The sequence below is a fragment of the Oryctolagus cuniculus genome, chromosome 1 (assembly GCF_964237555.1).
Source record: "Oryctolagus cuniculus chromosome 1, mOryCun1.1, whole genome shotgun sequence".
NCBI classification, from domain to species: Eukaryota; Metazoa; Chordata; class Mammalia; order Lagomorpha; family Leporidae; genus Oryctolagus; species Oryctolagus cuniculus.
The window spans coordinates 196444974-196457352 of NC_091432.1; the positions used below are offsets into that span (position 1 = coordinate 196444974).

Here is a 12379-nt window from a genome sequence, read left to right on the forward strand (position 1 = left end):
ACATTAGAAAGCCCAAGGTCTCCCTTTGAAGAGAGTTGCTCACAAGCGAGGTCAACTAATTTTTTAAATGTTAAACTCTCTTGCCGCTACTCTGTAGCCAAACAGCCAAAGCCCGGCCCGAGAAGGAGGCCCTGGCCCAGCTCACCTGCAGGCACTCAACAATCATTCCCCTGTTTAGCTCAGTCCCTGCCTCCCTAAGCTCAACACGCAGGAGCCAACACATCAAGTCCGATAACCTAAGCGCCCCAATAACTTGGCAGTTCGGTGAGCGAGCAGGCCAAGGACTGCGCGTGAAGCGAGAGCCAGACCCGCGGCCTACACGACTGCTCTAAGGGGTTAGGCCAGCCTTGCTCAGCGTTTTCTGCTCAGCAGGTTCCCAGAACCTCAGAGCTCAGAACGCACGCACTCAGAGCCGCCGAACGGGGCGCAGGGGTGCAGCACTCCGCTCGGAGCGCTTCCCCTGGTGCACACAGCTCCGACTGGGGGCCGAGTACCCGAGCCGGTCCCCCACCCCACCCCAAGCGGCGGCGGCGACGGATGGCTCCACTGAGCTGAGCGCCCCAAGCTGCTGGCGAATTGCACCACTCCTGGGCTATGCCTGTTCCGCACGGAGACCGCCGCACCGAAAAAACGGCTCCAGAAGATTCCACGAGCATCGGGAACCCGGCCTAGCGCCCACCCCCACAAGGCCCTTCGGCACCGCGCTTCCCGGCCCGAGTGCCCCCGCGCTGTTGCCCAGGTAACCACGGGGCGGTGGCAGCAGCCCCGGGGGGCGGGACTTCCGGCGGGTGACGCGCCCGGGCTCGGCTACAAAAGACGACGGCTGCGGCGCGCCGGGCGGAACTTTCCAGAACGCTCGGTGAGAAGCGGAGGAGCGGCGACTTCCCTAGCTGCGCACAGTACGCGCTCCTTCTCGCTCCCCCACGCCGGCCTCAGCCCGTTCACCGGTGAGTTTCAGCCCTCACGCTTCCCCTCGTCCCCTGGCTGGCGCCATTGGCATCGCCGGGAAGCCGGATGGAGCCGCCTTCGGGAAGACGGTTGGCTCCGCGTGGGCGGGAGGGTTGTCGGTTCCTGGACCCACGATTCCCCTGTGGAAGACTGATGTGGTGCCCCGGGAACCCAGCGGCGGCGCGCAGAGGTCGGGCCCCCGGCTTCCTTTCTTGGACCTCCCCCACTCCTGCCTCAGCCTGAGGTCTCCAAGGAGCTGCCGCCTTGGGCTTCCCCCTCCGTGCGCGCCCCCGCGGCCCCTCGCCCGCGCTCGCTGTGGGGGGGCGGGTGGCGGTGGGCAACGCTGCGCACGCGCAGAGGGAGGCAGGGGCGAGGGGCTGCGGGAGGAGCCGGGCGGTGCTGCGGGTTTCGCTTCTCCAGTCTCCCCTCCTTCTCTTTGTTGAGGGCTGGGCTTCCCCTTCCACCCTTTCGATGCAGGGGCGGAGGGAGAGAGGAAGGAAACAGTAACGGGCCGGCCCCAAGTGCAGGGGGAGACCCATCGGCACGTAAGCCGCGCCGGCCTCGGCCGTGAAAGCGGGGAAGCTGTAAACCGTGTTCCCGGGAAGTGGCCCCTACGGGCCAAGGGCTGAAGGAGGGTCTGCTCCCGGGGGCTGGAGGTCAGGGCCAGCCTCGAAACTCGAACAGCACCCTCTCATCCCCGTGTGCGCAAATGCCTGGTTCCTGGGGGAGCGTCTGCATGGCGTTGATCAGGTCCCAGACGGATAATGTAGTGACCGGCAGACTGAAGCGGTTGCTCCTTTGATTCCTGCCGCCGGGCACTACCTCTGGGGAGGGGAGACAAGGAGAATCCCGTTGCTGAGAAGACATGTTGGCAGTCCAGCCGCTGGCTTCCGTGTGGGAGAGTGGGAGCGCGCTGCCGGCAGGAGGCTCTTGGATTCCCTGATAATGATTCGCTTCTATTTAGTCTTAGAACTTGCAGCTGAAGTACCGCAGGAATTGTTACGTGTGAGAGAGAGAGAGAGAGAGAAAGTGAAAGCCCTGTTCTTTTATCAGATGTGGCAAAGAACAGACTGCTCTTGCTCGGTTCTGATTTTTACTGTTTAGAACTAGCAGTTGGAAACCGGTTAAAATTGCAGTTTTCTTTTTTCAGGCTGTAGTAGAAAATGGTGAAAGAAACCACTTACTATGATGTTTTGGGGGTCAAACCCAATGCCACCCAGGAAGAACTGAAAAAGGCTTACAGGAAATTGGCCTTAAAGTACCACCCTGATAAGAATCCAAATGAAGGAGAGAAGGCAAGTAGTGTTCTCTTAAACATAGTATATGGTATTAGGTGAAACTGAGTGTCTAATAGAGTGGCTTTGCTTTGTGACACATTTTCAAAAATGATATTTACCCCCTCTTAAACAGTTCAAACAGATTTCTCAAGCTTATGAAGTTCTTTCTGATGCAAAGAAAAGGGAATTATATGACAAAGGAGGAGAACAAGCAATTAAGGAGGGCGGAGCAGGCGGTGGTTTTGGCTCCCCCATGGACATCTTTGATATGTTTTTTGGAGGAGGAGGAAGGATGCAGAGAGAACGGAGAGGTAAGAATAGTCTGCATGCAGCAAATTAAAATAGTTGGTCCAAGCACGTTTAAATGCTTGTTTGCATGATGATGTAAAGTTAGAAGCCCACCATAAAGTACCCCTGTTTGCTGTATGGTCTGGTTTTGGAGAATTGGAGATTTGATATAGCTAAAAATAGCAAAGCCAATCAAGTGGTAACAAATGAATGCTTTTAAATACCTTGGATACATCCAACTCTATAGATTTTGCAAACATTAATTAAGGGGAGAAAGCCTAGCAACATGGTTTTCAAGACCCTTTTCGCAGGTCGTTGATCCCTTCTGGTGTCGATACCCCAAGAACCCACTGTTAGATACAGTGCTCTTTTTGAATTGTATGTGTTAAAGTTCAAAAACCTAAAACTTCCTCCAGCTAATATAGTAAGTCAACAGAGCTGGAACTGAAAACAGGGGTTTATTGTCTCCAAGTAGCCCACCTGTTTAATCTTGATTTGCCTTGTGTCGAAATGTATGCATTTACTATCTAGTGGAGATGTAGTCTACCAGCTTTACAGATAGTGTTCCTGCAGTGCTCTGGTCAAGAGAAGTCAGTTTCACTTTGTTCCTGATGTAGTCTTACAGGCTAAATTGTTTGCTTTTTTCTTAAAGGGTCTTCAAGGAAAGCATTAAGGAATTTATCTCAATGTCAGCAGTCCAAATCACTTGTTTAGTAAATCATTAGGATGGTTGGTCCCACAGAGAAGTAGTTGCAGTTTTTCATTTTTTTTTTTAATAACTAATTGACCTAAAAGGTAATACTGGCAAACTATCTCTAGAAGTAGAAGGATATAGTTGATGGTACTTCATATTCATTATAAAGTTAAAAAAAAATAGGCATATTGTACAGAAAGGTGCCTGAACTTATTTTCAGTTAGGCATAAGGCAATACTGTGGTGGATAAAGTCCTTGTGGAAGGATCACAAGCTAGGAACTTATTAACCAACCATTGATAGTGATTTCACTTCCGTCTCAATATCCTTATGTGATCCTGACCTGAAGTATGGTACTCCTATTTAGCCACTGGGCATGCAGGTCTCTTTTAGTTTAATGTAAAACAAAAATAATGCAATTTCATTGTCACAGTAACCACATTTATGTGTTCACTAACATGTAACTAGTTGCTGCTATATTGGACAACAGATATAAAACATTTCAAACACTACAGAAAGTTGGACAACCCTTCGTATAAAGGGTATAAGGTTGTATAAGAACAGCAGTAAATGTACTGTTCGTACCAAATCAGGCAGAAGGAGTGAGTATTCTTCCGTGGTAATTCAAATCAGTTACCCTGGCCCATTTTGATTAATGGGAATGTACTGTGCTAAATAATTTTTGGATGAAGTAATAGGCCAGGTTGCTCAATACCACATACTAAGTGAAAGCTTCAGACTGTCGTGACAGACACGTTTGGATTATTGTGAATTGTGCATATTAAAAATTGATTTTTCTCAAGTGATTTTTTTTCAGCTAATATTTTTGATGTATTTCATTGCCAGGTCTGTATGCTTAGGCAGATTAGTTTCTGACCCAGTGTTTCTCATTTGGAGAACTGTATATAGTAATGTAAATATTCTGTGTATAAGTGCTCAACAGATGTATGCTGTGATTCGCCTTTAATTGTTTGCTCTGTTTTTGGGGTGCCTTCACAAGTAAGATGCAACATCTTAGATTTTTAATGTGCAATACCTTGTTCCAGGTAAAAATGTGGTTCATCAACTCTCGGTAACCTTAGAAGATTTATATAATGGTGCAACAAGGAAACTAGCTCTACAGAAGAATGTGATTTGTGACAAATGTGAAGGTATGGTCTTCTAATGTTTAAATTTTCAGATTCTTAGTCTTAATAAAATGAGTTACATATTCTTTAGGACAATTCTCCATCATACCTTGAAAATATTTAAGTATTGAGTGTTTAAGAACTGTCCTATGAATTCGTTACTCTGTCTACTACTAAATTCATACATAATGTTTTTTAAACTGTTTAGGCCGAGGCGGTAAGAAAGGAGCAGTAGAGTGCTGTCCCAATTGCCGAGGTACTGGAATGCAAATAAGGATTCATCAGATAGGACCTGGAATGGTTCAGCAGATTCAATCTGTATGCATGGAGTGCCAGGGCCATGGGGAACGCATCAGTCCTAAAGATAGATGTAAAAGCTGCAATGGAAGGAAAATAGTTCGAGAGAAGAAAATTCTAGAAGTTCATATTGACAAAGGTGAGTTCTGAACCACTTACCATTCTGAAGTTTGGAGTACTATGGCAGGTTTATTAATATTATGTAAATTGTCATTAATTAGGTTTTATTTGTGGCCTAATACCCAAGAAAACCTCATCCCATCATTCTATATGTAAGACATATATAAAGACTTAAATTGAGCAATAACATTTAACAATAACTTTGAAATAAACATTGGGATGTCCACAAAATTAAAAACTTGGGACTTAATGGACTAATGTAATAGAAGTGACTTTGATATCAGTTGGCACTGTAAATGATTTAAGTGTTCCAAACTTGTCACCTCTGAAACCATGGTTCTTCCACCCGTTTTAATATTAGATTCTTTGTACTGATTTTCTTAGGAATTATTAGGTTAAAGGATATGCATACTTCTAAGGATTTGTGAGTGAGGAGGGATTTAGGCAAAGAATTGTGATCTTTCTTACAAGGGTTTGAGCATTCTTGGGTTTTGTTGTCTTTAGGAACAAGTCTCTAAGAATATCAAGGGATGGCTGTATTCTTCAATAGGAATCGTGATACTGGCACCTCTCCTCCCATATTTTCTCAAGAAAATTTGCTTTTTGAGTTTCACAAATCTGTATTTTTCTCATTGGGCCTATGTTTGGTAGCATTGTCCTTAGAATAATTTCCAGAAGTCTACTCTTCTGCCACTAGCCTATACATAGGACCTCTGTTGCAGTTGAAGCCATTTGTGTATGCTGTGCTTATTCATGATGCTCTTTACAGTAATACAGAACAACCAGGAAAACCTGGCTGAGTTAATTGTTTTACTGGTGTAACAAGGTAGTTTGCCTCTTACATGATTAAGAAAGATTATTTATTAGTGTCTGATGCTGGTGTTATGATTTAAGTCCTTATTTAAGAGAGATACATACAAGGCAGGCATGTACCTAGTGAAGGTCCCTGCATCCCATACCAGAGTGCCTGAGTTTAATCCCTAGCTCCAGTTCTGACTGCAGCATTCTTGCGAATGCAATAGAGGCAGCAGTAATGGCTCAAGTAATTGGGGTCCTGCTGCCCACACAGGAAACCTAGATTGAGTTCTTGGCTTCTTCCCGAGTGCAGTCCTGCTGCTGCTTGAAAGGCAGAATTAAGAATTAGATAGGTAGAGATCAATCTTCCATCCCTGGTTTATTCCCCAAATGGCCACAATAGCCAGGGCTGGGCCAGGCCAAAGCTAGGATAATTTTCCAGGTCTCCCACGCGGGTAGAGAGACTGAAATACTTGGACCATCTTCCACTGCTTTCCTAAGACATTAGCAGGAAGCTGGATGGGAAGTGGACCAGCTAGGAATCAAACTGGCTTCCATATGAGATGGCCAGCATCATAGGCAGTGCCACAGTGCCAGCCACCAGAGTTTTTTTGTTTTGTTTTTTAATTCTCATTTTACTTGAAAGGCAGGGAGCTTCCATCTACTGGTTTACTCCCCAAATGCCTGCAGCAGCTAGCTCTGGATAAGGCTAATGACAGGAATTCGGAACTGAAATCAAGTCTTCCACAAGGGTGGCTAGGACCCAGGAATTTGAGCTGTCAGGGGTGCCCAGTAACAGGAAGCTGGAATCGGGAGTGGAGCTGAAACTTGAACCCAGATAAGGGATGTGGGTGTCTTGAAGAGCATCTTTTTTAATTTAAGGCAGAGTTGGAGAGAAAGAGCTTCCATCCACTGGTTCACTCCCAGAAAGGTCACATCAGCTGGAGCTGGGCCAATCAGGACCCAAAAGCTTCTCTCATGGGTCTCCCAAGTGGGTGCAAAGGTCCATGCACATGGGTCATCTTCCGCTGCTTTCCCAGGCACATTAGCTGGGAGCTGGATAGGAAATGGAGCGGCCAGACTCGAACTGGTGCCCTTATGGGATGCCAGTTCTGCAGACAGAGGCTTTTTTTGTTTTAAGACTTTGTTTGAAAGAGTTACAGAGAGAAGTAGAGACAGGTCTTCCATCCGCTAGTTCACTCCCCAAATGACCATAATGACCAGAGCTGAGCTGATCTGAAGCCAGGAGTTTCTTTCAGGTCTCCCATGTGGGTGCAGAGGCCCAAGGATTTGGGCCATCTTCCACTGCTCTTCCAGGTTCATTAGAGAGCTAAATCAGAAGTGGGACAGCCACCCATATGGGATGCAGGCCAGGGCTTTAACCTACTGTACCACAGTTCTGGCCCAATAGGCAGAGTTTTTACCTGCTACACCACAGTGCTGGCCCTTCCAACAAGTGTCATTCCTTTTTTTTTTTTTTTTTTTTTTTTAAGATTTATGTATTTATTTTAAAGAGTTAAGCAGAGAGAGGAGAGGCAGAGAGGTCATCCATCCACTGGTTCACTCCCCAGTTGGCTGCAACGGTCGGAGCTGCGCCAACCCAAAGCCAGGAGCTTCTTCCGGGTCTCCCACGTGGGTGTAGGGGCCCAAGCACTTGGGCCATCTGCTGCTGCTTTCCCAGGTGCATTAGCAGGGAGCTAGATCAGAAGTGGAGAGCCAGGACTTGAACTGGTGCCCATATGGGATCCTGGCATTGTATTCAGTGGCTTAGCTGCAACACCACAGCACCAGCCCCTCCAGGGAGCATCTTAACTGCTATGCCAAACACCTTCCCCTCAACAGAATGATTCTTCTTAAATTTCTAATTTTTTAAGGTATATTTATTTGAAAGGCAGAGTACAGAGAGATGTCTTCATCCATTGGTTTACTCCCCAAATGGCTGCAGCGGTCAGAGCTAGGCCAATCAGGAACCAGGAGCTTCTTCCTAGCCTTCCCCATGGGTGCAGGAGCCCAAGTACTTGGGCTGTTCTCCACTGCTTTGCCAGGTGCATTAGCAGAGAGCTGGATCAGAAGTGAAGCAGCCAGGACTGGAACCGGTGCCCATATGGGATGCCGGTACCACAGGCAGAGGCTTAACTTACTACACCATAGCGCCGGTCCCAAATGTCTAAACTTTTTCAGCCTTATATATGGGTTTCCCGTTTATCAAAACTAGTACAATAAGAGTACAATAAGGAAAAAAATCTGTTTACAGTGCTATTAGATTGAGTAGAAGTACTCTGATGAAGTTGAAATAGTTAACATCTGTTGATTGTAATGTTTGCCAGCCATTGATTGGTGCCAGCATGGATCTTTTTATTTAATCCTTTCAACAGCTCTAATGAGGTAGGTGTCTGAGAAAGCGGAGACTTAAGGAAGGTTGTACAACCTGATTCTCCAGGGTAATCTTGCCAAAAAATAACTCTGAAGGTTGAAGCCTTGTCTGTTTGCTTGTAGAGTGTGTGGTGTTCACTTTGATAGTTTTTTTCAGCAGCAACTTGAAGTAATTAGGTGTGTGTGTGTGTGTGTGTGTGTTTAGTCATTTCTGTGATATTTTAGTCCCTGCATAGACTCTCATTTTATTACACAGTTATTTTTGTGATTCTGACCTTAGTCTTCGATATTCAATAAGAGTACAAAATTAATCTTTTGTGTTTTAGGCATGAAAGATGGCCAGAAGATAACATTCCATGGTGAAGGAGACCAAGAACCAGGACTGGAGCCAGGAGATATTATCATTGTGTTAGATCAGAAGGACCATGCTGTTTTTACCCGGTAAAGATTTTAATCAGCCACTAAAATGAACAGCTTGCATATTTGAGGTTTATTTTTGTTTTATTTTAATGAGCTTTCCATTTGTCTTAATACAAGAAAGAGGTATGGGAAAAGTGTATTTTAATGCCATTTTTCAATAACTTTTGAAGTATGGTCAGATTTCATAGGCTTCACTCTAGAAAAATCTATCAGAAAGATTAGGCTGTGTGTAATGTGTCCAAGGTGCTATTAATGTCTCAATTTTAAGAAGATGAAAACAAGATCAGATTTTAGTTTACTGTCTCAAATCTGTTACCTGATCTGGAACTTCAAAGGTGTTTGGATTAGGAGATGGTTTGTGTGAGCATAAATAAGTAGCAGGTGACAAGGGGTGCAAAAGTATGTGTGTTGATACTGAGTTTATAATGAAACTTGAAACTGGAGCAGAGTGGCCAGGGAGTGCAGTGGAGGATGGCCCAGGTGCTTGGGCCCTGCACCCCATGGGAGACCAGGAAAAGCACCTGGCTCCTGGCTCCTGCCATTGGATCAGCGCGGTGCGCCGGCCGCGGCGGCCATTGGAGGGTGAACCAACTGCAAAGGAAGACCTTTCTCTCTCTCTCTCTCTCTCACTGTCCACTCTGCCTGTCAAAAAAAAAAGAAAAGAAAACTGGAGCAGAAGGAGGAATGAGAGTTAACTGTGAATTGAGGCCGGCGCCGCGGCTCACTAGGCTAATCCTCCGCCTTGTGGCGCCAGCACATGGGGTTCTAGTCCCGGTCGGGGCGCCAGATTCTGTCCCGCTTGCCCCTCTTCCAGGCCAGCTCTCTGCTGTGGCCAGGGAGTGCAGTGGAGGATGGCCCAGGTGCTTGGGCCCTGCACCCCATGGGAGACCAGGAGAAGCACCTGGCTCCTGGCTCCTGCCATCGGATCAGCGCGGTGTGCCGGCTGCAGCGCGCCAGCCATGGTGGCCATTGGAGGGTGAACCAACAGCAAAGGAAGACCTTTCTCTCTCTCTCTCTCTCTCTCTCTCACTGTCCACTCTGCCTGTCAAAAAAATAATAAGAGAGTTAACTGAGTGTTCTGTTATATCCATTGCTAATTTCATGTCCATCAAAAGAGAAAATCTTACCCTTCGAATTGGCTGTATCCGCAATGTTGTATTTCAATAGGACCTAAATAATCCAGAACAGCCCCAGGTTTGCTTTGTTTTACAGGATAATGTCTTCTATCTCTAATGTATGGGTTTGTTGTTTTTTTTCTTTTAAGCATCTCTGTGGGGATTTTTCCTCCTGTAAGAAACCAGACTAGGCCGGCGCCGCGGCTCACTAGGCTAATCCTCTGCCTAGCGGCACCGGCACACCAGGTTCTAGTCCCGGTCGGGGCGCCGGATTCTGTCCCGGTTGCCCCTCTTCCAGGCCAGCCCTCTGCTGTGGCCAGGGAGTGCAGTGGAGGATGGCCCAGGTGCTTGGGCCCTGTACCCCATGGGAGACCAGGAAAAGCACCTTGCTCCTGGCTCCTGCCATCAGATCAGCGCGGTGCGCCGGCCGCAGCGCGGAGGCCATTGGAGGGTGAACCAACGGCAAAGGAAGACCTTTCTCTCTGTCTCTCTCACTGTCCACTTTGCCTGTCAAAAAATAAATTAAAAAAAAAAAAAAAGAAACCAGACTAATAATTCAGGGGTAGCTAGTGATAGAGGCTTTGGAATCCTTCCAAAAGCCTTGACCAGGAAATAGGGCTGCTAGATTCCAGGTACTTGCTTTTCTCAGTTCTCAACTTCGCTGGGTTTTTCAGAATGGGAAAAGAAAGTTGTGTGCTGTGGTGCTTTCAATCCTTGGTGCCTGGAAAACTAAACTTATGCCATATTTGTATTGATACAGACGAGGAGAAGACCTTTTTATGTGTATGGACATACAATTGGTCGAAGCATTATGTGGTTTCCAAAAGCCAATATCCACTCTTGACAACCGAACCATAGTCATCACCTCTCATCCAGGTACGGGAACCAGACAAGTGTGTCTCTCTACTCCAGTGTTTTCTTGTCTCCTGATAACTAAGAGATGTTGGCACTGAGCGAAAGCTGCTGTTTTATTCGGTTATGTATCCTCCCTGGGCTGAGATGAAGTCACAAAGTCTTGGTTCTTTTAGGGGAGCCCTGGGAAAACCCCCCTAGGTAAAAGGTAACAGGATTGTTTTGTGATGTAAGTTTACCCCTGGTAGTGAGCTACGGCCTTCTTTTCTTTTCCCCATATCATCAAAATGTGACCATATTTAAAGAAGAACTTGGGTTTGTTTTTAGGTCAGATTGTCAAGCATGGAGATATCAAGTGTGTGCTAAATGAAGGCATGCCAATTTATCGTAGACCTTATGAAAAGGGTCGCCTAATCATTGAATTCAAGGTGAGTTATGTATTCCAGATCCTTGGCAAGGAGAATGCATGGATATAATACTGCTGTTCTATTGAACATTCTTTGTCAATAAATTGAGATTAGGTTTATTTGTGTTGTTAATTTACTGTTGAAAAGAGTATATGGAAACTGGGTATTTTATTGCATTAGAAAGTTCAACAGAAAAACCTTTACAATAACTAATGCTGATTTCTTGGTGAAACACTGCTGCTTGGTTTAATAGGGTAATTCATAAAGCAATCCAACTGTTTCCCCTAGACTTATTTTTATTTTTTAAATTATTTATTGGAGAGGCAGAGTTAGAGAGGAAGAGGCAGAGAGAAAGGTCTTCTTTCCACTGGTTCACTTCCCCAGTGGCCACAACCTCTGGAGCTGAGCCAGTCAAGAGCTGGGCACCTCCTCTAGGTCTCCCACATGGCTGCAGCGACCCAAGCACTTGGGCCATATTCTGCTGCTCTCCCAGGCTATAAGCAGAGAACTGGATTGGAAAAGGAGCAGCTGGGACTTGAACCAGCACCCATATATGGGATGCCAGCCCCACAGGCACAGGCTTAGCCTACTACGCCAAAGCACTGGTCCCGCTCCCACTTAGTCTTTAAGTGGGTCTCTCACCCACAAACACATTAATGAAAATGTTTTTGGCTGAAGATGACCTTTTTGAGAATGTCTTTTTTTCTCTCTTGAAAAGGTATAGAATGGTTCTTATGTTAAAGATTTTATAAGGATCTTGTTTTTTAAAACCTGACTTTTGCCATAGTCCTTAAAGTCTAGTAAAGATAGTATGTTTTTTCCTCTGGAAAATGGGTCCATGATACTTTGTCTAAGGAGCTAATGATGAATTAAATTGAAATTTCTTTTTTGTAGGTAAACTTCCCTGAAAATGGCTTTCTCTCTCCTGATAAACTCTCTTTGCTGGAAAAACTTCTCCCTGAGAGGAAGGAAGTAGAAGAGACTGATGAAATGGATCAGGTAGAACTCGTGGACTTTGATCCAAATCAGGAAAGACGGCGCCATTATAATGGAGAAGCATACGAGGATGATGAACATCATCCCAGAGGGGGTGTTCAGTGTCAGACCTCCTAATGGGGCCAGTGAAGAAGGCACTGCTGGCATTTTGTATGCAGCAGTGGATGGATGAGTGAAGGACTATAACCGTAATATGCTCACTACTTGCTATTGTTTTTGTTTTAATATTCAACTATAGTAGTGTTTTAAAAGTTAAATGAAGAATAAACGCAAATATAAAAGCTCTGACTTTGCCCTGTATGTATGACTTCAGTGTGCAAGATGAAATACCTGTAAAAACTTAATTTAAAAAAAGTTCCCCTAGCATTTGTTAGCCATACATTGTAATTGATTTCAGCTGTCTACATGGACAAGCTTAGACCGAAATGCTAGGTGTATGTGTTGGCTTCAGTGTCTGACCATTCATTGTTAAGCTTATGGAATTAAAACTATTTAACTGGCAATCAGAAATTAATTTGTAGAGAAGTATTGGTCTGTCTAGTTATTTGTATTAAGTGGGATTCATTGTGATGCCAATTCTGCATTTATACTATTGCCTAAACTGTTAAAGATGGCATAATACATAATTTAGCCTGTGATATCAGTGACAGAAATCACTTTCTAAGAAGGGG

General features: G+C 45.5%; 1 protein-coding gene across 2 annotated transcripts; it reads left to right on the forward strand.

The window, feature by feature from the left end:
- The first annotated feature begins 393 nt into the window (after window positions 1–393).
- Window positions 394–11993, forward strand: DNAJA1 (DnaJ heat shock protein family (Hsp40) member A1). 2 transcript variants are annotated; one of them, XM_051844684.2, is made up of 9 exons: window positions 394–947; window positions 2099–2243; window positions 2359–2536; window positions 4253–4357; window positions 4542–4769; window positions 8245–8359; window positions 10214–10329; window positions 10633–10733; window positions 11607–11993. In XM_051844684.2, exons 2-9 carry the CDS (start codon window positions 2112–2114, stop codon window positions 11823–11825), a joined length of 1194 nt encoding a protein of 397 aa, XP_051700644.1. In that variant the 5' UTR covers window positions 394–947; window positions 2099–2111; the 3' UTR covers window positions 11826–11993. The 2 variants fall into 2 exon arrangements, with proteins under 2 accessions (XP_051700644.1, XP_051700651.1); XM_051844691.2 differs by having other exon boundaries at window positions 794–947; window positions 2085–2243.
- The last annotated feature ends 386 nt before the right edge of the window (window positions 11994–12379 follow it).

Excerpts from the sequence above, each read along its gene's own strand:
- DNAJA1 (XM_051844684.2), top strand. The coding sequence starts at position 2,112 with ATGGTGAAAGAAACCACTTACTATGATGTTTTGGGGGTCAAACCCAAT. Across the intron at positions 4,770-8,244 it reads AGAAGTTCATATTGACAAAG|GCATGAAAGATGGCCAGAAG; the intron begins GTGAGTTCTGAA and ends TTTGTGTTTTAG. Across the intron at positions 10,734-11,606 it reads GCCTAATCATTGAATTCAAG|GTAAACTTCCCTGAAAATGG; the intron begins GTGAGTTATGTA and ends TCTTTTTTGTAG.